We start from the raw sequence: 26,068 nt of genomic DNA, 5'->3' as shown, positions 1-26,068 counted from the left end.
AAGTTTCTGGCTGTTTTCCAAAGCTAAAATCAAGTGATCTCTCGCTTTCCCTCTCTGGCTCTCTGTGGTATGAGTGTGTGGCAGTCATGTGCCAAACTAGCCAGCTAGCTTTGGCACTAATTAGCCACCTGTGTATACTTGCTTATAGCACTGCAGGCGGACTATAAATATCCATACATTAGCGCACTACTCTACAGAGTGCTTTTCCAAGGCAGTTCTCACACATGAATAGATTTAATCTCTACAAATAAAAAAAAAGATAGACGATGATTTGTATCGTTTCATTCGTGGTCATCCTTTAAAAAAAGCCTGGAACACTTGGGATTATGTCTATCTGTTTCCTCACCTATGAAGCAATTAGCCTACTACCACATTTAGTGTATTAATCAGAAAAAACAGTGATATGTTATGCAATACCCATGCAATCTATTTTAGACAATAGAACTTGGCTCAGTAGGAAAGCTAATTAAAAGATAAAATCACCTTCTTGTCTGTCCAATTAAAGACTTCTGTCAGATTGGACCCTTGGAATAACTTTATCATGATAACATGTGAGGAGCTGTTTGTGTGTGAGCGCGTGTGTGTGTTGACGTGGAAACAATTGCTCACGGCTAGGATTCTGTCCTTGCGTACGCATGTGTGCATGTCTCTCTGTGTGTGCATGTACAGTATACTTTTTGTGTGTGTGTGTGTGTGTGTTTGGGTGTACACATATGCAGGCGATTTTGTGTTTCCCAGAGAGAATGAGGGAAGATGGAAAGGACCCAAAGAGACAGAAGGAGAGAGACGCAGTGAGGGAGCGGCAGCGACAGCTGAAACAGAGATAGAGAGAAATAGGTTAGACGAGGCCAGCAGACGAGGAACAGAAAGAATGAATTAACTGATAAGTGTGGGAGGTGGACAGGGTTTGGCGGGGTTGGGGGAAGTGGTGGAAATACAGAGGACATAACGGAGAGTCACAGCATGAAATGACGAGAGAGAATGGCAGGTGAGGATGAGAAGACGGAGAGAAATAATCGAATAATGAAGAAGGAGAGGAGAAAACGTCTGTGTCCATAAATGACCTTGGGCTTCAGCCGGCTGAGCTGATTGGAGATCAGAGATAATAGTAGTAAGGCTCGTCTGCAGAAGCACGTGCGCGAGCGTGTCCACGCACGCACACAGATTTTACACCCACCCATGAGCACACACACTGTGTTTCTTCCTAGACGAATACCTCCTTAATAAACCATACGCTTTCAATAAAAATGCTAATGATCTTTACACTGCAGCACAGTCAGGTTAACATTGCTTCTGTGTGCGTGTGTGGGGGGCATATGTATGGAAAATAGAAATGGGAAGAGAGAGAGAAAGCGGTAGAGAAGGTATCCAAAGTATAGTGTCAGAGAGGTGATTAAAGACATTTTGAAAAATTGAGAAGATACAAACGCAGACAATAATGAATATTTAGATTGTTTTTAATGAATGTGAAACTAGACAGATGACACATTTTCACAACAGAGCATTGCTGTTTGTGTTATTGTTCTGCTATTGTTTTCTAATATTCATCCAAAGGCTTGCTAGGAATAAATTAGCAGATTATTATTATTATTTTGTGTGTGTGTGTGTGTATGTGAGTGTGGGGGGGGGGGTGTGCAGTCAAAGTGATTTTGCAAATGATCAGTCAAAGATACTGGATAGATTAAAACATGCCGCAGAATTCAATTAGGAATAACACTGAGGAAAAGATTGAGAGAAGATGCTTTCTTGTTGACGTCTTCTTGGAAACAAGGACATTTTCCAGCAAGTCATCGTTATATTTATTTTTTTTGTTCTGAATTAGCAGTAGCACAAAAGACCTCTCATCTCTTGAATCGTCTTGCATGTGTGAACTAACCTTGAGAAAACCTTTCAACAAATGTCTCACCAACCTATTTTCATAGGTTCAACCTATTTATCATCAAATACAGCGCACTGAAAGATAAATGACTGTGATTCGTGAAAAACTTTAATTCCTTACCTTTGTCATGGAGATTAAAAACAGAGATGCCTCGAGAAAAACATCTTGCAACAAGGTCACCAAAAGAGGCATCTGCTAATTTAGTGAAACAACAAGCAGCAATACAAACTGAATGACATTTGTATGACATTTTGTGTGCCATTCGGTAGACTTGTTGCCGCCACACTTTTTCATTTGAAATCTATTTGTTGCTGGCAACCTTGAACTCTATGTGTTTCCCTTTTACAAGAGACACAGGTGATGGGGCGTCATTGTTGTTTGGTGTCATTAATCCCCGTCTTCTCCACCACATTGTGCCACTTTGTATTGTTTAAATGTGCGTTTGCAAGTGCGTGTGTGCATTTCTTATATCAATAGCTGTCCCTCCATCACACACACACCACTGCGCACAGACAAACTATCTTCTTTCTTTCCCAGCTTTTCACAGAGGAACTGCTTCCTTGTGGTGAACCATTTTATATCTTGACTTGTAACGGCACACCAACACACACACACACACACACACACACACACACACACACACACACACACACACACACACACACACACACACGTACGCGTGCACACACAGATATACACACTTGTTTTAGGTTTAACACGATCTCCTTCCAGAGATTGCTTATTTATCGGGAGTTGTGCTAAGCCGCACTAGTTACCATGCATTTTTCATGAGACTAGGATTTAATGGTTGCTTGTGTGAGTGTGTGTATGTGTGCATACATCTGTGTGTTTCTGTTTGTCACATGTGTTTGTGTATGTGTTGTGGCTGGTGATGAGTTTGTGGCTTTAGTGTGTTGAAGAATTTATGCATGTACTGTGCAGTATGTAGTGCACTCGTGCTATATATAAACATGTGCCATCCGGAAGTCCTTCCAAATATTTTTCCTTTGAGGACTCTGCCTGTCCCTCTCCTCTCCTTTCCTCTCCTCTCCTCATTTCTTCTCTCGGGGGACCAGTTCCATTCAGCAGGTCTCTAACGGTCTTGAAAGACACAAGGGCACCGCCTGCAGGATTAGGTTTCTGCCATGTTCACATTCCACTCAGTCCCCCTGGGAGCAAGGTGGAATGGAATTCATATGTTTAAGAGGTTTCGAGCAAGTGTGCACATTTCATCGCAGGGCACCCTCAATGCACAACCCGCCGTCGAAGCTCTTAGGAGGAAACGGCTTCAGTATAATAGACAGGGAATTGGTGTTGGAGTGCATGCAAACCCTGTGCATTCAGTATGCTCCCACCGGAGTCACACAGAGTAGGTGACATACACAAAGCATTTGCTCACCCACGGTGCATCAGACAGCATTTTAATTTGGCAGTTTTGGTTGGTTCACTGTAATGCAACACCAGTAATCAAATCAGTTTTCTGGTTTTCATTGTTCTGTTGCTATTAGCATACATTAAAGAGCTCATTATCTCAGGTCATTTTGTATTGCTGTATTTTGTCCTGCACTAGGGACAGGACAGTAATGGATACTATGAATATGTCTGTGTAGTTCGTGTCACGCTCTTGTGTGTTTGCTCTCAGTATTACTCTGTCTGTGTCTGCATGGCACGTGTGTGTCTATTCTATTCCCCCCATATGTGTTTGTATGTGTGTGTGTGACATATGTATGATGCATTACTTTTAGATAGCCTCCCTGTTGCAGTGCAGTCTCCTTAGACGCGTACGTAATGCTATTACCAATCACACATGGAGAGCATCATGGCACTCTCACAAGATTAGAATGAAATATGAGAACGATTATGGAGATCTGAGATTGTATTATCATGATTTTCTTATTATTGCATCATTAATCTATTTTTGTCTCTTGTCTCTATCTCTTTCTTTCTCTCTTTTTTTTTCTTCAAATCTTTTGCCTATGGCTCATGCAGAAGTAGAACAAAAAGGTAAGTCTGTGAAATAAGCACGCCCACATTCACACATGCACCCATGCTCAAAATCCAGGGTTGGGGTGTCGCTTTTTGATGCCAGCGCCTGAAGCGTTTTGTACCTCATGGCAGACTGACATCTCTTTCAAAGTCACTGCTGCTATATTAAGACAGCTTGATCTCAGCATATAGAGGCAATTTCGAAACACTGGTTCTCATTAGACACACTCTAGGCCCATATTATTCCATGGTATCGTGTAGAATGTCACTTAACAAACTCTCCACGGGTGGAGTACATTTTTATGATGAGCCAATGAACAGAGAATTACATTGACATTTAATATTTCAAATGCTTCCGCGTGATATGAAAATTATGTCAGTACTTTGAATAGCCAATGAAAATTAAATCAATATTGCCAGCCCTTTGCGTGGGATCTAGAGTTATATTTATTGGGAAGAATGGGAAAACCACAATGCACATCTGGTTCGTCTATGTGTGTATCTGCTGTGTGTACATGTGTGTGTGTGTGTGTATGTGACAACATTCCAGTTAAATTACAAAGGTCCCTATGACTCCGGTCGCATTGGCTTCCCAGAATTTACTGCGTCTCCCACATCACTCATAAAACCTGACCCCAGTATTCTAGATGGGAATACCAAGCACAGAGTGGGAAATGAATTATTGTAACAATTGCAGAAACAGCAGGCGATAAAAGACGTGTTCATTTCTATAGTTGGTTGTTCCTGACAGAGACAGAAAGAGAAAGAAGGGAAGAAAGAGCTATGAGTCTAATGAGGGAGGGAGGCAGGAATGGGAATACAGGGATGGAGGGGGGAGTAGAACAAAATGTGCCATTTTCTCTTTTTCATTTTGCCGTAAGAGCAGGGTATTATCTGTTGAATAGGAGGCATGCTGTTGCTGTTCTTAAAAACAACAGTGACTATAAAACATTCAAATCACAACACAGTAAGCCTATCATGTCATCCTCACTCACTGGTGGTTAAGGTTAAGTTAAAACACAATGTAACAGTTGTGAAAAGAGGCAAACACTTCCCTGTCAGAAACACTAGACAGAAAAGTTGACATTTTACAGCGACTGCATAAAACTGGATCTAATGTGAAAATGCTGTCATTTGTTCCTCAGTATTTCTCTGCCCTGGCACTCTGCGAGGAGTGTACCAAAGTGAACATCTCTTTGAGTCAGATCACCAGTCCGGTGCGTGGTGCAAAGACCCACTGCAGGCCTCAGACAAGATCTACTACATGCCCTGGACGCCATACCGCACAGACACACTGACAGAGTACTCTTCAAAGGAGGACTTCATTGCTGGCCGTCCCACCACCACCTACAAACTCCCACATCGTGTGGATGGGACTGGCTTTGTCGTCTATGATGGTGCACTGTTCTTCAACAAGGAGCGCACTCGCAACATTGTAAAGTTTGACCTGCGCACTCGCATCAAGAGTGGCGAGGCCATTATTGCCAATGCCAACTACCATGACACCTCACCGTACCGCTGGGGGGGCAAGTCGGACATTGACCTAGCGGTGGATGAGAATGGACTGTGGGTGATCTATGCAACAGAGCAGAACAATGGGCGCATTGTGGTGAGCCAGCTCAACCCCTATACTCTGCGCATTGAAGGCTCGTGGGACACCAGCTATGACAAACGCTCTGCCTCCAATGCTTTCATGATCTGTGGGGTCCTGTACGTGGTCAAAACAGTCTATGAAGATGACGACAATGAAGGGACAGGGAACAAAATCGATTACATGTACAACACTGATAAGAGCAAGGAGATAACGGTTAACATACCGTTCCCAAATTCCTACCAGTACATCGCTGCAGTGGATTACAACCCGAGAGACAACCTGCTGTACGTGTGGAATAACTACCATGTGGTCAAATACTCGCTGGACTTTGGCAACAATGGTAGGTCCCACCTTCAACCCATTTCCTCTTCCTATTCCTCCTGCAAGTCTTTTTTCTTTATGGTTTTTCTGCTTAGTACCATGTGTAATAAAAAGAAATAACTTTTCTCCATTCAATTAATTGGACAGGCTGTGATGTGATTTTTTAAATCTTCACATGAAATACCTTGGCATGTTTGTAATGCTTTTAATATTCATTCATTTTAATATTCATAATGATAAATTATTTTTTTATTGTGACATAAGGAATACTTATAGCCACTAATCTTCCTCCAATAATTAATTCTGCAAAATGACTTATAAAGGAAGAAAAGCACCATCTGTGCTGTCACCATTCTCAATTATGACTGTTCCCCCACCCATGGTATCTGCATGTTTTCAGAATAATAAAAAAGCAACCTACAAAAAAAACTTGAAATTAGTTGGATATACCAGTGTCATTTAAATTGTAGATGTCTGCAGAGCTGCTATTTGAGGAAATTCACAAAGACATCATAAGGTCTACCTTGATCTGTACCATTAAAAGAATATCTCTAATCATGTAATGCCGAGCCTTACATACTGTAAATGCCTCTTGCCTTTTACTGTCCCACTTGTCAGCCCTCTCTTTAGTTTCCCCAGCTGCTTAACAAATCATAATGGAGTTGAAAATCGAGAATGGAGCCAAGAGTGTCTGGAGGGAGGAGGAATTGATACCGCTTTCATACAGGACATCCACTTATGATGACAATCTGAAGACACTTGAACCTGTGTTTGATTCATTCTTTTTTTCTGTTTGTTTTTTATTGTTGATCCATTCGTATGATGCCGCTATCAAAGCTTTATCTCTGGTTGCCACCATTAACAGAGACTCAAATCACTCAAATCAAATAAATTATTTTAGGTTTGATTATTAAATTAGATTAATATTATTAAGTAGTGTCACTTCATTTAAAAGCAGTTCCAATTAAACAGTGTACAGCAAGGTTATTGGATTAGACTGGACATTTTCTCTAGAAAGGTGCGGTTATAATTTATAAAACTGTGCTGAACAAAATTTTTTTAATGACTACATGTAACGTGAAAGGAGCCACTTGCAGTGGCACACCCACAGATGGTCATCACCCGCCGAGTTCCCCTCAGCTTTATGAAGCATTTTAGCATATTTCAGCTCATTGTTTGGGTTTTATGGCCCACAACTTTATTGTCATGATTCTCTGCTATCATGAAACTTTTTCCAGCCGCAGCCGTTAGCTGTTTTAAGCAGAAAGCTTTCATAAACTGACTGTACGCCAGCTGCACAACACCAAACAGCAGATACAAGCTAAGTGACTAGCATGGTGTAACATAGTGGAGCATTTAGCTGCAAAAAAATATTTCCCTAAGGGGTTGGTGGAGAGTTTACACCTTGTTCCACTGCCAAGTCACCAAGAATATCAGTTATTTCTGCTTAAAGTGTAGCTTTTAAATCCTTTTGTAATGGAAACCAATACTCTGTGCATGACTAGTAAGTAAGAAAATATGAATAATCCGGGTGAAGTGATCTTTTACACTAGGACAGACATATATTGATTGGGAAATCAGGTGTAATGCGGGTTAAAGTTGAGTTTGGTTTTTTAAAAAATCATATGCAGATCTTCTGTATGAAACTTATATCTAACCTGTACAAGGATTGACCCAGTTTTGTGTCATAAATCCAGTTTGCAGGTTGACTCATTTAGACCACCAATGCGGTGGCACCCGAAAGGGCACAGAATACTGTCTAACCCAGAGTGACTCTCTTTCACCTCTGGTGTGAGCTTAGTCCACCCTCCCCTCCTTCCTTCCTGTGGATGGAAGGGCTTAGGCCCCTGGAGCCTGAAGGGCTATTTGCCCAACGTAATTGCCTTTCAGCACCTTTCTATGGAGTGGTCAAGGCAGTCTGGCTGCGTGTCTTATTAAATGATGTCTGAATTAATGCATGCTCTTACACGCAGTTAGAAGGCGCAGTACAAGGAATTATAGAGAGAGGCAGCTTAAACTTGGTTTCTACCGATCAGTGTGCATGTGGCAAGGAAGGCCGTGCAGTAAAAATGTGTGTATGTGTGTTTATGCATGCATAATAATGTGCAAGCCTGTGTGCTAATGTGCTAATGTACTTACAGTACGAGTTTGTGTCTCTCTATTCATGAGCGTGCATACTTGTTTATTGGTGTACGCTTGAGAGTGTGATCAGTCTCATAATGGAGCTCTGGGTGTCTCAGGAGGCTCTAAAGAGGAGATCAATGGGGATTCAATGTGGAGAATGACCTCCAGTGCACAGCAACAAGCTAGACTGCTGACCAGCGGGAGATAAATACACACAATCAATGCTGCCCCACTCCTTTACTCTCCTCGCTCCGCTGCCTTACTCAATGAAGACAAGGAATAAATTAACTACCTTAACTGCATGATTTTCTCATTCTTCGGAAAATGAGGCGACCAGTCGATTTATTCATTCAAGTTTTATTTTGTTGTTGTATCCGGGTCCTATATTTTGCTCTTCATTCCTTTATCGCTTGTCTAAGAAAGGTGTGTTTCTGTTTAGGATGTCTATACATATATGTTAAGCATATACTGTAAGGTGACTGTGGACAAACTTGCTATTCGAGCCCTGGTGTTTTCCCCCCTTCTTTTCCTTAGTCAGTTCAGGAAACAGGCCAAGGAAAGGGGCCATTCTGAGGGTTCCCACTCCCACAAGTGATGTAGCATAATGCTTGCCCTGCTTTTGTTTCGCCTCATATGGACTTCCTAAAGATATAAAATGAGACAGGAAATGGGCCATGGAGTAAGAGAAGGCCGAGTTAGGCCACTGGGGACTGAGTGTAATTGGGGTACAACATAGAGGGCACCAATTACTGTGTTTTCTGTCTGTCCAACTGGCTAACGAAGGAAGCTCACTGGACGCTTTAGAAGAGGTCATTCGGAAACATTGTCCCTGTTTGGATTAGCTAGTTTGCTAGACACACATCTGTCAAAATAAGTCCTAATTTAAGTAGTAACTTTCCAATTTTGGCTGTACTACAGTTCAGCAAAGTTCTAGTATTGACATTTTTTAAACTAAACATAAAAAGGGTTTAGAAATAGTGTTATTGTCCCTCAAAGTATAAGGTATCGAAAAATGTAAACGTCTAGCCTAGCCCTATATATCACATGAGGTTTATTTTATGCATAAGAATTTAAACATCACAGAGGAAGAAAGGAAAGTCGCTCGGTATAGTTCACCTCAGGCCAACAGATAATATCAAGGTTTACCCCCATGTATTCCATCACACCATTGATGTAGCATGCAGCAGAAAATGATCTTTTTGAAATGCATATTCCTCCTCCCTTGGTACTTAGGAAGAAAGTGAACTGCCTCCCTACATTTATTGTTCCCCGCATCTGTTTGTGCTTTATCTTTGTCTGTTAAAAACCCATTCTTTCTCTCCCTGTCTCTCACCCAAACACATGCACTCACAATGGCAGGAAATCTCAATATTTCCCCTTCCCCTTCTCATATATCTTTCTCTTTAACACTGTGTTTTCCACTGTTTTTTCTCTCTGTTGTCCTTATCACCCGCTTAATCTGCCCTCCTTTTCTGCGCTCAACCCTTTCCCTCATCACTCAAGGCCATTTCATTGTGTCCTTAGATGTATATATTATGGAAGCCTAGTGCGTGAATGCCTACGCAGAGTCAGAGTCAAGTCACTTGTCTCTGCATTACCCTTTCCACCCACCCTACACTCCCCAAACACTCTCTCACTCTCTACTGTTTATGGAGTTGTTTCATCATGTCTTCTTACATGCATATTATAGAGGCCTGCCGTACGCAAGCGGCATGGCTCCGATGAAATATTTGAATAATTTATCACCTCAAGTCTGCCTTGCCACACTTTAGAAAGTTTTCCCAGCAAAGTCGCAAAATTATTCATGTTATCTGCATCTTCAGGATGGGAGGGGCGAACAGGGTACACTTGTGCATGCTGCCTTTCCCATCTTTGTTGGACCCTTCGTTTGTCTCTGTTTATTTCTGTCTCATTTTCTCCTGCTACTACATTTCTCAGATTTTTTGGTCTTTCTTCTTTGGTGCAAATGTTCACATGCGGCAAAGTCTTGGAAGTACCATGTGTTCTCTTAATACTGTGTCACTTTAGACCTTTAAGGTGATGATATACATCTGAGTTCTCAAGTAAGTGAATCATTCTGATTGCATATTCTAGGGATAAAACCAGAACACTGAAATTAGTTTAACAGGGAAGGTACGTAATTATGAAAGTTTTCTGAGCAACCCTGGAGGTGTTTTTGTTCTGTCATATAGAGACAGTTTTACAGAAGTTAATCAGAAGGAGACAAAAATAGGCTGTTTTACGACTGGTTACAAGCAGTAACTTCAATAATGACTTTATTAAAACAACTTATGTAAGAGAGGTTCAGTCTGTTCAAGAGTATTTCACTGCTTTTACATACATCTACAATATTCAATTTGCAATATGTACACAAAAATTACTAGGGAAAATAACTCAAACTTTGACAGTTGTTTTTTAACAATACCTAAGTACAGGAAAAATGAAAACAGTTATTCATAGATTTTTATTTGCATTTGAGAGTTTGAATGCATTTTGCCCAAGTCTCACTTTAGTGTTTTACGCAAAGTCAAACCTGTGTAATTCAGTTTGAAATCCATGTAACCACAAATTTCAGTCCAATATTTAAAGTGTCAAAAGTGATATCATCACTCTTAATTAAAGAATAATCAAACACTGGCATTCTCTTCTAATTTATTAAATACACAGTTATATAGTGATGACCTTTCATCGCCACTGTCAGTTTACGGAAATGTAAAGGTTCACCTTTGAACTCCTAATGGCTGGAATCACTGTGTTCCATTTCCTAAGGAAGTCAAGCATGGAGTATCTATTGCCCCCCCCCACACCCCCCACCCACTTATTTACCATCCTCCCCCACCTCTCCTCTTCTGTTCTTTCCTGTCCCTATTTTCCTTCCTTGGCACCAGATTGCAATCAAACGACAGGGCTAAGCATCGCAGGAAATGTTGGAAACAAGCTAAAGTGGGGAGAATAATAAGAGTTAATGGCTGAAGTGGAGCCACTCTTTCACCAGATCACTGATTAGACTCACCCTCTGCACATTTCTGGCTTGTCACACCAAGGTGTGTGTGTGTGTGTGTGTGTGTGTGTGTGTGTGTGTGTGTGTGTGTGTGTGTGTGTGTGTGTGTGTGTGTGTTTGTGTGTGTCTGTGTGTACACTGTCTGTTTATAAAGTCCTTAACAGACCTGACTGTCAAGGACTTGATGATGATTGAGCTCTGACAAACGAAAGCTGGTTTACTTAGTAAGTTGCATGATTGTTTGCAAAACATAAGCCTTTGATTTCAAAATTGTATTCTCCCAATTTTGGGATTGGATCTAATTTCAAAAATAAAAGTGTCCAAGTCATAACACTATACAAAAAAACAATCCTCAATCCCGTACAACATATTTACAAGGCTTACAAGGCCTGCTCTCTCTTCTGCCCCCTCGCTTCTTTGTCTTTTACCTTTTGCCTTCTCCCTCCTTGACTATCTCCTTCTATTCCAAATAGATTACGACACAGCCGTCTCAGCAGAGACTGAACTCTGCTTGAGAGAGAGTCTGCTGCACCTGTTCCTTGCCTGCAGTGTGTCCTTATCGATTGGATTGCCCCTGCTAGGCCCACTGCGTGCAGTTGGCCTCCGCACCGCTTCTCTTCTGCCAAAAATCAGATGCCAAATTAAGCAGGCCTAGCCAGGACAACAGGGTGGAGGGGAAACCCACAGCCTTGCAGGAAGTAAATACAGAAAAGAGCAGCGAGCAGAGCATGTCACCATACCTGTGTTCTATTCAGATTTCATTTTTGAAAAAAATGTGCGGGAGGGCAAAGTGGATACAATCTTAATCTCTAAATTATGGGCCATGGTGATAAATTATGGGGAGCAAAATATTAAATAGCCACAGGGTCATTTGCTAGAAACTATGGCTCTTTGTAACAGTAATAGGATTTTGGATGGCAACTATATATTCATGCGGTGCATGTTGTCCTCTTAGAATTGACAGAAATTCTATGCATGTCTGGAATAGGAGACGCCACAATATGGACTTTAAAGGAATGTGCTGATGATTCCCTGCATTATTAAACAGAAACACAAAAATGCATGATGAATGAATGAAACAAATGGTCTGTCTGTTCCATTAGCTTTTTGCTTTGAACAAGGGAACTTCCCCTGATTAAGAAAGAAGCATGTAATTGGCAAACTTGCTGCCGGTGTCTCCAACCTCAGTAGAGGGTTGTCATGATTATGCAACTGGTAAGTCAATGAGGGCTGAGTGGTGATGTGTCTGTATGTGACACATTAGCTGTGGAACGTGGTGGTGCCTGGCAGCCATTTTGAGGGAGGCTCTATTAGTTGAGGTTGTTTTCTATCTATATAAGTATCACTGCTTTGAAGTGCTCCATTCTGTCTTATCAGCAGGCCCGAGCCACTCGCCACAAGCTCTGTGTGCACGAGTGTGTATTGCTTTGCACATAAGTGAGTGAAAAGTACATTTCTACTCAGGTGTGTGTGTGTGTTTGTTGCTTGGAGCACAACTGAGCGAAAAGTAAGTGTCTGCACAAGTGAGTGTTTGTACATTTGTGTGTCTGTGTGTGTACACTCCAGCCATAGGGGCAGTGCGTTATCGCAGTATGCAGCCCTATTCAATGTCTGTACTACTATCCAGTCTAGAAAGCTTTGTGCCCCAAGATTATCATTTTGCTGTTACCCCTCTGGATTCATCCCCTCCCAACTGTTCAGGATGGTGTGTGTGTGTGTGTGTGTGTGTGTGGAGGCAAGGAGGCAGTAACTTATATTATCATATTAAGAATACCATACGAGTATAATAGATGCTCCGTTTCAGCTTTGTGAAACTTCTGTTTTAATTCAAATCCCTCCTCTTTTTGCTTCTCTCTCACTCAGCCTCTCGCACTCGCTGTCTGCCGCCTTTCTGACGGTGTGGGAAACTTGCCAGGGGAAGTTGATTTTCCCTCTCCTCTCTCTTTTCTGCCTCCTACCTTTTGTGTTGTGGATTTACGATCCCTCTGTTTACCAAGTGAGAAGTCAACAAGAGCATTCTCGGCAGCAGAGCAGAGGCAGAGACAGGCAGTCTAACCCACACAGAAAAACAGTGCCATACACATACACACACACACACACACATCTGTCTGCATGTCAGACAATCATGTGCTAGCATCCCAGACTGAGAGCATCTCTATGGCCCCTCCAGTGTGGTGACAGATAGACAACTCCAGGAACAAGTTTACTGCCAGCCTGCCAATGTCTCACCTTCCCATGGGCTTGCTACAGGTCAGGAAAACAAATAAAATAGAATAGAATAGAAAATAATTGAACAGAATAGTCAACCAAACAGCCTCACCATTCCAGCTGTTCTGTAGCTTTTGATCATACCAAACAATCTTTGCCATTTGTCATGCAATAGTTGATCTTCTCATCCATGTTAGATAGAAAGCTGAAACTGAAAGTCTTTTCTGGACCATGTGAATGGCAGAGGACAAAACAATCTCACCATCATCACCAGTGCATCATCCATTAATAGTTCTGGAGCTTTCAATTGTATCACACATTCTTCTGTGGCAGATGAAAATTTACCAGTAGAATAGAATAAACTTAGGGCTTTGTATCATTATGCTATGCTCATTATGTGTTATTGTTTTTCAAGAAAATTTAAAAAAAATATTTATTGAGGGGTTTGTTTTATGTATTTGAAGAGTGTTGCTGAATGTAACTGTGGAACACACAGGTAGTTAGTTCATTTTTATTAATTATGCTATTGATTATTTTACGTGATCTTGCATGCACATACATGCACAAGTACAACCTCCGAACCACACATTTATTTAGATAGAACAGGTTTTTCTCCCCGTTGGATCATATCTAAATGTTATGCGATGTGCATATAATTAGGCTCCTTCTATTTTGCTATACTGTATGTGTGTATATTGTGATATACACACATACAGTATTATTATACATACATATTCTTATTAATTGCATGTGGTTGATTTCAAGCATATTCCCCAGTGCTAAATAGAATAGTTAATAGGACTTTAACCCCTTGCTGCATTATCATTTATTTCTGCAGTAGAATGTGACTGTTGAAGAGCCACATTTATCACAAAGCTATGTTACACACAGGAATGTAAAATATTAAATCATGTTTCCTCTAAAACAAATCTTTTACAGCATGTCGCCCACATGCATATGCAGGGCATACGTATAAAGCAAAAATCGTAACTGATTTTGTGACTGTAGTTTTGCTCACATGCATATTCTTTTGGCATCAATCTTTGGCAAAGTGCACAACGTTTAGATTAGCTGACATCATGAAGTTGTCATAGCGCATTTACTCAAGGCTTCCTAAGCTTAAACACAGGGAAGTGTCAGTCCCCACGAGTACAACCTCTAGCTTTTTTCTCAATAAATGTTTCATGAAGCTGTTATGTCATGTTGCTGTTAGTTCCTCACAGCATCTTTCACAGCATCCTGAGTAATGCCAGTGATGAATTCATTCCATTACAAAATCTTTTTTTTTCATCCTAATGCTGCAAAAGACAAAGCATTGGAGGACAAAAAAAAGACACAGGTGATCACACTTGAAAGAGAGTGATGGGAAATATAGAAATTAAAGTAGGAAGAATAAAAAGTGTGCGGAAAGTTGTTGTGAATGATCAAATCAGGTGGAAAATGTCAAGAGAACAGCAGAGAAAAGAAGGACGAGCTAGCGATGCATAGGTAGTGAAGTGCTGTGGCCCCTTGACTGTGATGCTTGCAGGCTTTTGTGTTACCTCACCTCAAGCTGCCAGCCCCTGTGTTTTCTCCCCCTGTACTCAAATGACAGCAGACATCAACCTCAGACACTCTCTCTCTCACACACACACACACACACACACACACACACACACACACACACACACCCACCATTACTCTTCTATTGTTGTGGCAGAGCCCCTAATGGAGCTTCCCGTTTGAGTGCAGATAGACACACACACTCTCTGTTTCATAAGTACACACACGCACGCTTGTGCGCACATACACACAGATTGACAGCTAGTCCCTAGGCCACTGCTGCTACGCATGATTGATGGCAGTGTTCCGTGGAGAATGCATGAGGCAGGGCGGCAGTGATTCAGGAACGGGGAGCTGCACAGTTTAGGTACGGAAACACTCCATTGAGTTGAGGAGGAAGAGAACAGAACGTACAGGAGGAGCGGGATGGTACATGGCTGTCAGTCAACCAGATGGACAGACAGAGGGTGACAGAAAAAGAGAATTACTGTGTGCTTAATTAAACTTAAAATCCACAGGAAGGGACAACTTGAGTTCACAGTAAATAATAATACACCCCCATAAAACACCCACTCTTTCCTACCACCCACACAATCCACACACCCATTCCACACATCATTCTCCAGACTGACACCTTCCCTTCACCCCCAAAGGAACAACAAAAAACCATCAAAAAATGACAGATTTACCAAGACACTGCAGTAGGCTAAATTTGTGCACATCACACCCCAAATCAGACATCATGGAAATCTAGTCCCCTCAGATCAAGCACATGTTGACAACAATTATTACACCCTAACAGCATAAAGTCTATATAAAGTACACCGAAAACCCATCGCAGTTACAAATGTGTGTAATTATGCCAGCCTCTACTGGTTAAATTCATACAATCACAGCCCTTTTCTGAGCAAAACGTACAGCCCCATTGAGCGATGGGAAACTCTATAACCCTTCAATGTCAGTGACCAGCATGTAGTACATATTATGGCCTTAGGCACACCAACGCCTTACACAGAGAAACACAAGTGCCTGTGCTTTCCATTTTTGCTGAAAATCTTATAATCGAAGATTTTAACATCAGGGTAGACGTAAAGTCGCACAAGGCAATTTCACCCTTTCGATACCCCAACTGTCAGCAAGTGATAGCTGCATTTTTAAGAGCTTGAAGGACTCCATTACCCAGAAATCATGTAGCGTGTTGTCAGTATATTGCTCTTCAGAAAATTTTTTATCTTATTCATAGTCACTGGTCGACGTGGAGATGGTGAGGAAAATCTTTTCAGCCAGGTTCATCTTTCTCTGGACTCTTGACATTTTCACCGCTAGTTTTAGGTTTTATTACTGTGTTGAAAATATTTTCAACCAACGACTAAACACGGAACGTGAGATTATGAAATATATATTTCTCTTGTGAAAAAGTGGCAAAACATGAAATTGCTAGAATTCGTGTTTGAGTATTTTTTTTAGATCTAGGAGGGGTTGCCTCTGTGTTTATGTCTGTTTGTTTGTGTGTTTGCCTGTTGTTATCAGCTGTGTAGGCCTGAAAGCAAAGTATATTTAGTGTTCTGTGTTGATTCGGCATAAGCACACAGTTGTGGATGTACAGTATCTAGAAGAACCAGGTGCAAATGTATATAGCATAGAAAGTATTTTTTAAAAGGTTTAGCACTATCCAAACTAATTCACATAATTTTAAACGTCTGCAGGTTCAAACTAAATACACAGTTGTGGCTTTGTTTTCTGTAATTACAAATTTCAGAAGATATTCTTGAGTATAATTTACATGTTTTATACTTTCAGGCAATCTCAACTGTATAATGAAAGTGTTCACTGTGACAGACAAAGCTGTTCCCTGCTTTGTTAGATTGTTTCTAAGCGAAGATGTGGCTTTAGAAAATGGGCTCCACCTGAATGCAGTATAACACATAATGACTTCCAAATGACTTGAGCCTGATAAAATTATTCAAATGGAAAGGGATGGAGAACTGTAAATAATTATTTCTTTTTACCCAACTTTTGATCCTGCCATACTGATTTGGACTACATGCAGTTTAAAACAACGGGAGGGTAGCGAGTAGAGTGAGACACACCGGTGTGGTATGTTCACTTCACACTTCACAAACACATGCTCTTTATTCCTCATTCTTCCCCTTCCTCATCTCATCCATTCATTCTTTATTTCTGTCCTCTGAACAGGGTCAATGTGAATAATTGAGCCTCTTTACAATGAAATATTGACAATAAAAGAGTGTGTTGTATGCATTTAAGTGGCCTTCCTGCCTCTTATGATGTCATGGTGTTATAAATCATGCATGACACTGAAACATTGTTTTTTTCTGCCAGGTTAGGCAGCAGGAACCCCTACTGTGTACCAGTCCCAAAGGATAGACTGGTAACCTTGTGCACTTTTTGCAGGACAAACCAATTGTGAGGTCTTGCTTGGACATTATTGCCATTATGGTACCACTTTAGCACATTTATGTTGTTCTGTAACAACTGTTGTTGATTGAATCACTTCGAAACATGTCCTGAACTTGGGAGTAAATGATAAAGAAAAAACCCGCACAGAGATCTCGCATATGACTACATTGACGAAAGATGAAACACTAACATTGGGAAGTCATCAGAAACATAAGCTACTCCCTGTCGAAGCTATTCAAAGCTGTGTTAATGAACGGCTGTGAGTGTATCACTATAATATTATTTACACTTGTAAGCCATTGCTCACATCACTTGGTACTGATACAGACTACTCTCTTGTTGTTCTTACTTTTGCATCCTGGGAATACATTTTGAACTAATTTGTCCTGGCAAGAAGAACTCAAGACAAACATCCGCACTCTAGTCACGTTGGGACCCACAAATCTCCACAACACAGTCTGGGGTCCAGGCTCTTAGTTTAAGAACCCAAGTGCTGTGTTTTTTCTGAATTAAACCCCCCCCCCCCCCCCCCTCTTTTTTTTTTCTCTCTTTAGACTATCGCCCACCTCCAATGATGCCTCCTAACCGAGGAGGAGGAGTAGGAGGAGGAGGAGGAGGGGGAGGTCCAGTCGGTGGTGGAGGTTCCTCCTCTTCATCTACCAGCCGCACCACCACTACTCGTTCCCCTCCCTACTACACCACCCCGCGGCCTCTCCTCACCACCTCCCCCGGCCAGCGCTATCGGACCACCACAACGGTTCGCCAGCCCGTCCTGGTTCCCGCTGATGGCTCATCATCTGACACCAACCAGATTCCCGACACCAACCACAAAGCTGGAGGACGCTCCCCTCCAGTGCAGGTCCCTCCAGCAGCCCCACAGCCTCCTGCCCTGCCTCCCCAAGACTTCTGCAGTCCAAGGGTGACGGCGGACATATCATGGCCCCGGACACAGCAAGGCCAGACAGCCAAGCAGCCCTGCCCTGTGGGGACACTGGGTAAGGAAGCTGCACTGGTGGGTAGATAGCAGAATGTATAGAGGAGTTGGGGTTGTAGGACCACTGAGTAGTTGGTTAGAGTGTTTATGAAAGCTTTGTCCAGTGCAATGTGTCTTTCTATATGTCATTATTATTTTGTGTGTTTGCTCTTTTATCTCCTCTGTCCATTAGAGGTTTTTCATTGGCAAAGATGGAAAATTTTCCTTCCTTTGCTTAAGTAAAAGCACCAGTACCATATTTAAATACAAAGTTAAAAGCAGCAGATACCTGTAAACAGTTTTTTGATGTTGTAGCTAGTCTATATGCCCCACATGCTGCTGGCTAGTAATTCAAACAGTGTATCCCATTTTGTGAGCTGTATGCGTGTTGTGAAATGTAATTTAAATGTATGGTGCAGACTGTATGATGTATGTCAGTGTAAAGTCCATATGTGTTACTGTTGTTACTGCAGCCTTATGCGGCACTGATGCCCAAGACAAATTTCCCTTAAGGGACAACAAAGTTAATCTTATCTTATCTTAACATAAAAATGTAATTACTTATTTTAATTTCAAATTTTAATTGAATTTTAAATGACCCTTTAAAGCACATTTATTGTTTTCAATAAATTGACACTTGACTTGACTTAATAATTAAATGATTCAACTGAAAATAAATAGATCAATGATATAAGTGTGTGTAAGATGTGTGAAGTGGCAGTGCATAGGGACAACCTGACAGTGAGGGATATACTTTCTGCAGCAATGGAAAATCACCCTTTGATTTTGACAGGAATTGCTGAGTGGAGAGGACTAAGATGTAATGGGTCTGGAATTGTGGGATTGGGGCAAAGTAAAACATGACACCATACACAATTCCCTCTGAAAATGTAAAGAGAAGTAGTATAAATCCTTACAACACACACTTCATTAGTTAGCTCACATGATAATGGTCTCCTGGTGTATATCAGTGCTGTCTTACCCTGTTTGTTTTGCTTGTCTTGCAGGCGTGGCCACATACGTGTGCATGTCCCATTTGGGCTACTGGGATCCCCAAGGCCCTGACCTCAGCAACTGCACGTCGCCCTGGGTCAACCACATCATGCAGAAAGTAAGTCTGAACACCGCTGCTGGCCCTCGTGGCTACCATTGAGCCCTAGTTGAAGGCAATGTGTTATGGATATAGTCCTGGAGCAATTTCTCACACATGAATACACACTGACCACAGGGGAAGATTTAGGCCATGTATCCGTCTTCAGAGATTTTATATAGCTGTAGGGGCAAATAAATGTCCAATAAGGTCATTCACTCACACTTTGCTATCATAATAATAGGCTAACATGATAGGCTAATTTGCAAATAATGCATTGCTTTTGCATGGAAAACATTATTGAAACATTATTGTTTGATTCTTCAAAATACTTTTATTTTGAAAAGTGCTACCCCAGTTATTACAACCTCCTTCAACTTCAATTTATCGCTTTGTGTCTGTTCTCACATGAGCCACAAGGCTTTAAGAGTTTTCCGACTTGTCATATGAGACAAAACATGAAAAAAATGGTCCCTGTTAAATCAGCGTTGCAGCAGAGGTACTAAAGTAGGTGATGTTTCTGTTGTAAGGTGCTGGAAACACAACACTGACTTCCTCTCGCCCCTTCACATAACTCCTCTTTATGCTCCCCCATCCCATCCTTGTTTTTGTCTTGCTTGCTTTCATTCCTCTGCATTCACTCCATCTGTCCTTTACCTTTCTGCCCTTCCTCTCCTGTCCTTTCATTTTTCCATCTGTCTTTTGCTGTATGCTTCTCCCTCCTACTCTACGTGCTCTCACTAACTTTCTCTCCTCTTCCCAACTTTCCCTTCACTTCTCACCTCATCTGACTTTTTTTCTCCTTTACTTCCAACCGTCTCTCTCATTCTTTGACTTTATTCCTCCCTCCGCCCCTGTCACCCTGTTTGGCTTGCAGCTCCGTTCGGGTGAGACGGCAGCAATCGTGGCCAGGGAGCTGGCAGAGCAGACCAAAGGGCTTCTGCGTCCTGGCGATGTGCCATCCACAGTGCGGGCCATGGCCCAACTGGTCGAACTGCTTGACGTCCAGCTCAGGAACCTCACCCCCGGGGGCAAGGACAGTGCTGCCCGCAGCCTCACCAAGGTAATGCAGGCCAGGGACTGTCGATGTTTAGTGAGTGATTGAGTGAGATAAATGATTTTCTTGCAGGAACGGGTATGGTAATCTTAACAGAAAGAGGGATGACGAAGAGAAAATTGAACAGATAGAGGGACTTTTGCAAGTTAACAGTGAGAGCAAAAACGTTTGATGAAGAACCAAACATAACACTTTAGATTTCCAGATGATAGCTGGTTTTAGACATTATTTTATCCGCTTGTGTGTGTGTGTATGTGTGTGTCTAACATGTTTTGCTCCACATTATGGTTGACAGAGAACTGCTTTTAGTCTTTGGCAGGGTTCCTCAACTCTTTTTAGATCAAGATTGAAATTTAATAAAACTCTGTCTCGCCCTGGGATTTATTCTCATTAAAACATACAGACACAATTTACGTCACAGCTCATTGTTTAATGAACTTCAGTCTCTGAGCTACGGCTATGAAGATGCTGTCGACAAGGAGGCTTGAGTGCTTACATTAATGGAAACTCAATCCTGAGTATGCAAAGGATCTGTTTTACTACTCCGGTAGACACGGAAAGAATTTAGTTCTGTACTTTGTTCATGGGGCCATTCAATTAAAGTGAGTTAAATCAGTGGGGAATGGCTGACTGGCTGGCTTGGCTGGCTAATTGACAGACTGACTGTATGACGGACTGTTTCTTGATTGTCTCTACAACGGTCAACAGTGATAGGCGGGGTTTAGCAGCCAGATTGACAGCTGGTGCCACCTCTTATACAGTCACTGGCTGTTTTTTTAGCTTTAGCTACTGAGTCACTGGGTCTGCTTCATTTCCCTTCTTTTTGTCTCACACATCACACTCTTCACATCTCCTGTGCTCCCTCTCGAAGTAATACAGTAACAGATGTGAAGTGAATACATATTGGAGCATGTGTAAGTGGACTCAATTAATCTGTGTTTTGCTGTTGACCAAATTGCCCTGTTAAAGGTTGGATTTGTAGAAAACGGTCCTCCATAGAAGAGGAAAAGCATTCCTCCTGTTTTCAATAATGACCCAATTATATGTACCTAATTGAGTAAAATGCCAGCTTATTATGCTAATTTTTGTTAGGAAATCGAATATGTCCAATCACGCACGAGTGCCATAGTAATTAATGCCATCAATTCACTTGACAGTAGATGCGGAGAATTAGTAGAAAAGAAAAGAAATTATGAAAACAATCTGGAAAAAAAGAGTGAAAAGAATAGTAGAAAAAGAAAGAAAGTTATGGGGAAAGGAATGAGCGAGGAGAATAACAATGTATTTCAGCCACCAAAGCCTTTTTGTGCAATGTTAATGAAGTGAGTGTGACTGCCTTTGTGCACCTAGGTGTGTATATGTGTGTGTGTGTGTGTGTATGATTGAGATGTGTTATATCGCTAACAGCTGAATTGTTTGAATTTACAGCTTCAGAAGAGAGAAAGATCCTGCAGGTTTTTCACACAGGTATTTCCACTTCCTGGTATCGTTGATTACTTTGCCACACCATAGTCCCACATGTGTTTGTGTGTGTGTTTTTTTTTTCACAGTCAGCATGTTATCTACAAAGCAAGCCTGTGTGTGTGTGTATGCGTGTGTGTGATCACACATTACAACGCTCTACGTAGAATTCTAATTCTATGCTGCAGCAGTTGTCTTATGAGTTGCATCCCAACCCTTTGAGGAGGGCGGCCATTTAACATTTATTATCGTCTATTCTGGTCTTGAACTACAGTGTGCATCAGAATCACTGGGAACTGTCCACTGGTGTCTGCTAACAAAAGTTTTAGTCTCCTCAAAGGGTTCGCTGCCATTCTTTTCTCAATTTCTCTCTTTTTTTTTGCATTCAGAATCAATGGGACTGATAAGAGGCCATGATCAATATCAATAATAGCTCATCTATTTTGCGGTTCTGTCTGCAGAATTGTAAACAGGCCTCCCTGGAACCAAATGACTCGCTATCCATCTCCATTCAGTGAAACGTCCTCTCTGCTGCTGTATCAGAGAGAAAGAACTGAGTGTGATGGATATTCTGTTGCATATTTGCTTGGTGACGGCCTCAGTGCCTTAAAAATAATACCAGCTTCTGTTTGTGGCTCATTATTAATTTATTTGTCGTCCTTGTTGGTCTGCTTGTATTGGTGTTTGTGTTGATGCCACTGGCTCATGCCGTGAACTGAAACCCATCATTTAGGCATGTTTCTGGTCAACTAAAATCATTCAGAACTTCAAAGGACCCCACCTTTCCTCATCCATGTGCTGTAGATACACTGCAGAGTCTCTCTCTTCCTCCCTCTGCATCCTCCGACACACACACACACACACACACACACACACACACTCACCCTTGTTGGTCTAGCTCTTTTTCTCCTGATGCAGGCTTTTTTCCACTCTCCCCTGAAAAAGTCTTAACGTCAGCACCAGTCAGCAATGTCACATCATAGAACATGGCTTAGGACTATATGCAAGCTGACAAAACACACACGCATGCACACACGCTACAAATATATAGATATATTTTCAACAATGATCTTATGCCGTCACATCAAAACGGTCAGCCATTTTGATGTGTCTCCTTTGATCCAATAAATGCTGCGTTTTAAAGAGAGGCTGCTTTCAGACAGCTAGTTACAGGTTAAAATCAAAACGTCCCACCGCACACCTTGGGTTCTGCAGGGGGCTGGGAGTGATCGATTATATAATTAGCCTTAGTAATGTGAAACAAAATTATACCAACAGTCCCTTACTTCACCAGATAGAAATGTGCGTGATTAGGGATGTGGTGTGATGCTGCCCTCTCCTCGTTAATTATCTACAGCACTAATTGCCAAGTAAGGAGAGTGGGCAGGAGGTTTGGGTTCTTAATAGAGACAAAAAATAATTGAATTCTCTCTCCCCCCCCTCTGACACTTCATCTCTCCTCCTCTCTCACTTCGTTTGGGGAACTGGGGACTCATTTCATGTATACTAAATTGGCAATTTATTCATGATGAAGTTGGTGGTGTGGAGAGGCTTTGATGCTGTAGGGTGGATTGATGGAAGAAGGTAGAGTCTGCAAGGTAGACTGAGAAAGAGAAGGGTGCAGAAATTAAACAGAGAAAGATAGGAGATTCACAGAAACAGAAATGGAATGTGAGAGAAAGAGAAAACAATAAAGGGGGCAGTGAGGAGACAGTGATGCTCAATGACAATGTCTAATTTGCCCTCTATTTATGGATGGCGGGTCAGAACGCAGCATGCTGTGAATTTAAAGCCTGATTTAGCTGCAAACTCATCCTGTCAGGGAAGACAAACTCCGACAACAACTGACAGATAAGCCTGCTTCTCTGATGAAAACATTTTCGAAACATGCACTTTCTCAGAGCTCAGCCAAGCGAGTGAGAGAAAAAACGTCCATTCTTTCCTCTTCTCTCGCCCCTTTCCATACTTCTAACATCCCAACTCGGTCATTTTACAAAGTGTGTCCTACTGTGCGTGAGTGTACACATAGTGTACATCCATGTGCGTGTGCCCGTGCTCCCCCTTGTGTAGCTGGGAGTAGTAGAACAGCCCAGCTCTAGTCTGTCTTGCCAATGCTGTTTACGCTGGATTACCCCAACGCTTCAAAGCATTTCACTTCTGCCCCATTTACTGGTGTGTGTGTATGTGTGTGTGCGTGCACGCTGTGCGTACGTGCACACACATGTCCGCTCCTACCCTGTAATACATAGTCACTCATAGACATGCACACACACAAACGACACCCTTATCTGTCTCTGCAGAGTCTCTCCCCTCTTTGAAGACCCCTAAAAAAAACCTGTCTCCATTTTAGCCCTCAAGTCCTCATACTTGTGCGGATAGAAATGTCACCAACGACACCAGAACTTACAGGCACACCCACCCAGTCACACACACAAACACATATTCCATCTTTGAGTTTCTGATGTGAAGATGTCTGGACCTCAAGGAAATCACACCCCTTCTTCTCCTTACCTATCTCTCTCCTCTACAGATGCAATCTCAGCGCCAGCGAATTAAATTTCAATGAAAAAATTATATGAAATTGAAAATGCAAGATAATCAAAAGTTCAATAAAAAGCAATGAAAAGTTTAATGAGAGTAGAAAAGGGGGGTTATCTGAAACACATCAAAGTGAGTGTTTGAGAGCAGCACCACCAGCATGAGTGAATCGAAAGCAGTGCCACTGCTGTCATATCTGTCGTGCCTACAGCGCATCCTCTCCTCTGTCTCTCTCTCTGTTGCCTGGACTGCTACTGTAAACCAAGTGGAGCAGAATGATGCACTGCAATGCTTCTCCAGGCCCCTTGTGCACACCCTCAAACACACACACACACACACACACACACACACACACACACACTCACACATTTTAATGCCAACACTCAAATGAACACAAATGCATCCCACATACTGTGCAAACACACATACAGTAGCTTCCAACGCCTCACCACATCGTATGTATGGCATGTATATATGTCTCATTCATACACACACCCAAGACAGCACTGGGGCTGCAGAGAAAGTGTTATATCCACAACTCAAGCAGTTAAAAGGAAATTCTGGTATCGTACAACTTCCTGTCAGTGATAATTGTACTCACTAAGGAGATCTGGAAACGCAGCAACATTGCTAATGTACAACAGGGCAAGAAACACAAGCAGTCCGACAATCACGCAGGTTTTTAACAATTCCCCAGATTACACAAAGCCATTTGGAGGAGATAACAAAGGCAAATCGTAAAATGATTACCATAATGTCTGCATAGTACCAGACATCATCACACTTACTGTACTTACAGTTCATGCAGCGTGCGATTCTTACCAAAGTTTTGGGTATACTCACTTTCAGTTTTACTTCCAAATACAGCAGTACAGATAATCTGGATAATCTGGATAGACTGTTAGACTGTAACTAATGATTATTTTCATTTTCGCTTAATCTGTTGATTATTTTTAGGGTTAATTCACTGATGTTATTTATTGCCCTCCCTCCCCAAAAATGCTTGTTTTATGTGACCAATATAAAAAAATACAAAGATAATCACTTTACAATAATGTAAAACAACAGCTTGAACGCATGATTAATCATTATCAAACTGACTGTAGGGCTATAAATAATTATTATATTCACTAATTGTTAATATTTCAATTGGGGTGGCATGGTGGTGCTGTTACCTCAGAAGAAGGTCAGGGGGTTCAACAAGCCTTGGTCGCATGTTCTCCCCATGTCTGTGTGGGTTCTCTCCAGGTGCTTCCTCCCACAGTCCAAGACATGCGTAGGTTAACTGGCGACTCTAAATTGCCCTTAGATGTGAGTACAATTGTGAATATTGGTTTGTCTCTACGTGCTGGCCCTGCGATGGACCAGCGACCTGTCCAGGGTGTACCCCATCCCGCCTTTTGCCCAATGTCACATGACCCTGGCCATGGGATAAGCAGTTGATGATTAGTGAGTGAGTTAGTAAAATGTAAAATATTTTCCAGATGAATCTATTAGAATGTAATGTAATGTAATTAAAATGTCAGGGTGTAGTGTCAATAAGTCATGTCAGTTATTTATTTTGTCTGACCAACAGTCCAAAAAACACTGATTTTCAGTCTACTATCAAACAAGCATAGCAAAAAAAAAACCTCACATTTGAGAAGATGGAACTGGAGAATGTTTAGCGTTTTTGCTTCTAAAATGGTTCAAGTGATCAGTTGATATTCAAAATATCTGCTTATTATTTTTTTGTCCATCGACTAATCGATTAATAGTTTCAGCACTAGCTTGTTTGTAGCCATTTTGATTGCCTGACCACTTGTGTTTCCTGCTCTCTCAGACTTGTAATTGTGTTCCCTAATGTGATCACTTTGTTGTCTGCATGTTATCA

General features: G+C 41.7%; 1 protein-coding gene across 8 annotated transcripts in view; it reads left to right on the top strand.

The window, feature by feature from the left end:
* adgrl3.1 (adhesion G protein-coupled receptor L3.1) overlaps positions 1 to 26,068 on the top strand; it is a 90,771-nt gene that overhangs the window by 29,933 nt on the left and 34,770 nt on the right. For 6 of the 8 annotated variants that reach the window (XM_046046984.1, XM_046046980.1, XM_046046983.1 and 3 more), the window contains exons 5-10: positions 3,869 to 3,883; positions 5,011 to 5,799; positions 17,631 to 18,071; positions 19,057 to 19,160; positions 20,017 to 20,202; positions 21,625 to 21,663. In XM_046046984.1, coding sequence (XP_045902940.1) covers positions 3,869 to 3,883; positions 5,011 to 5,799; positions 17,631 to 18,071; positions 19,057 to 19,160; positions 20,017 to 20,202; positions 21,625 to 21,663 — 1,574 coding nt within the window. Of the gene's footprint in view, positions 1 to 957; positions 989 to 3,868; positions 3,884 to 5,010; positions 5,800 to 17,630; positions 18,072 to 19,056; positions 19,161 to 20,016; positions 20,203 to 21,624; positions 21,664 to 26,068 lie in introns of those variants that run through there. The other 2 variants (XM_046046986.1, XM_046046985.1) reach the window with 2 other exon arrangements.

The sequence above is a fragment of the Micropterus dolomieu genome, linkage group LG04 (genome assembly GCF_021292245.1).
Source record: "Micropterus dolomieu isolate WLL.071019.BEF.003 ecotype Adirondacks linkage group LG04, ASM2129224v1, whole genome shotgun sequence".
Lineage (NCBI taxonomy): Eukaryota > Metazoa > Chordata > Actinopteri > Centrarchiformes > Centrarchidae > Micropterus > Micropterus dolomieu.
Note: the sequence above shows the minus strand (reverse complement) of the source record. Positions and strands in the feature narration are given on the sequence as shown.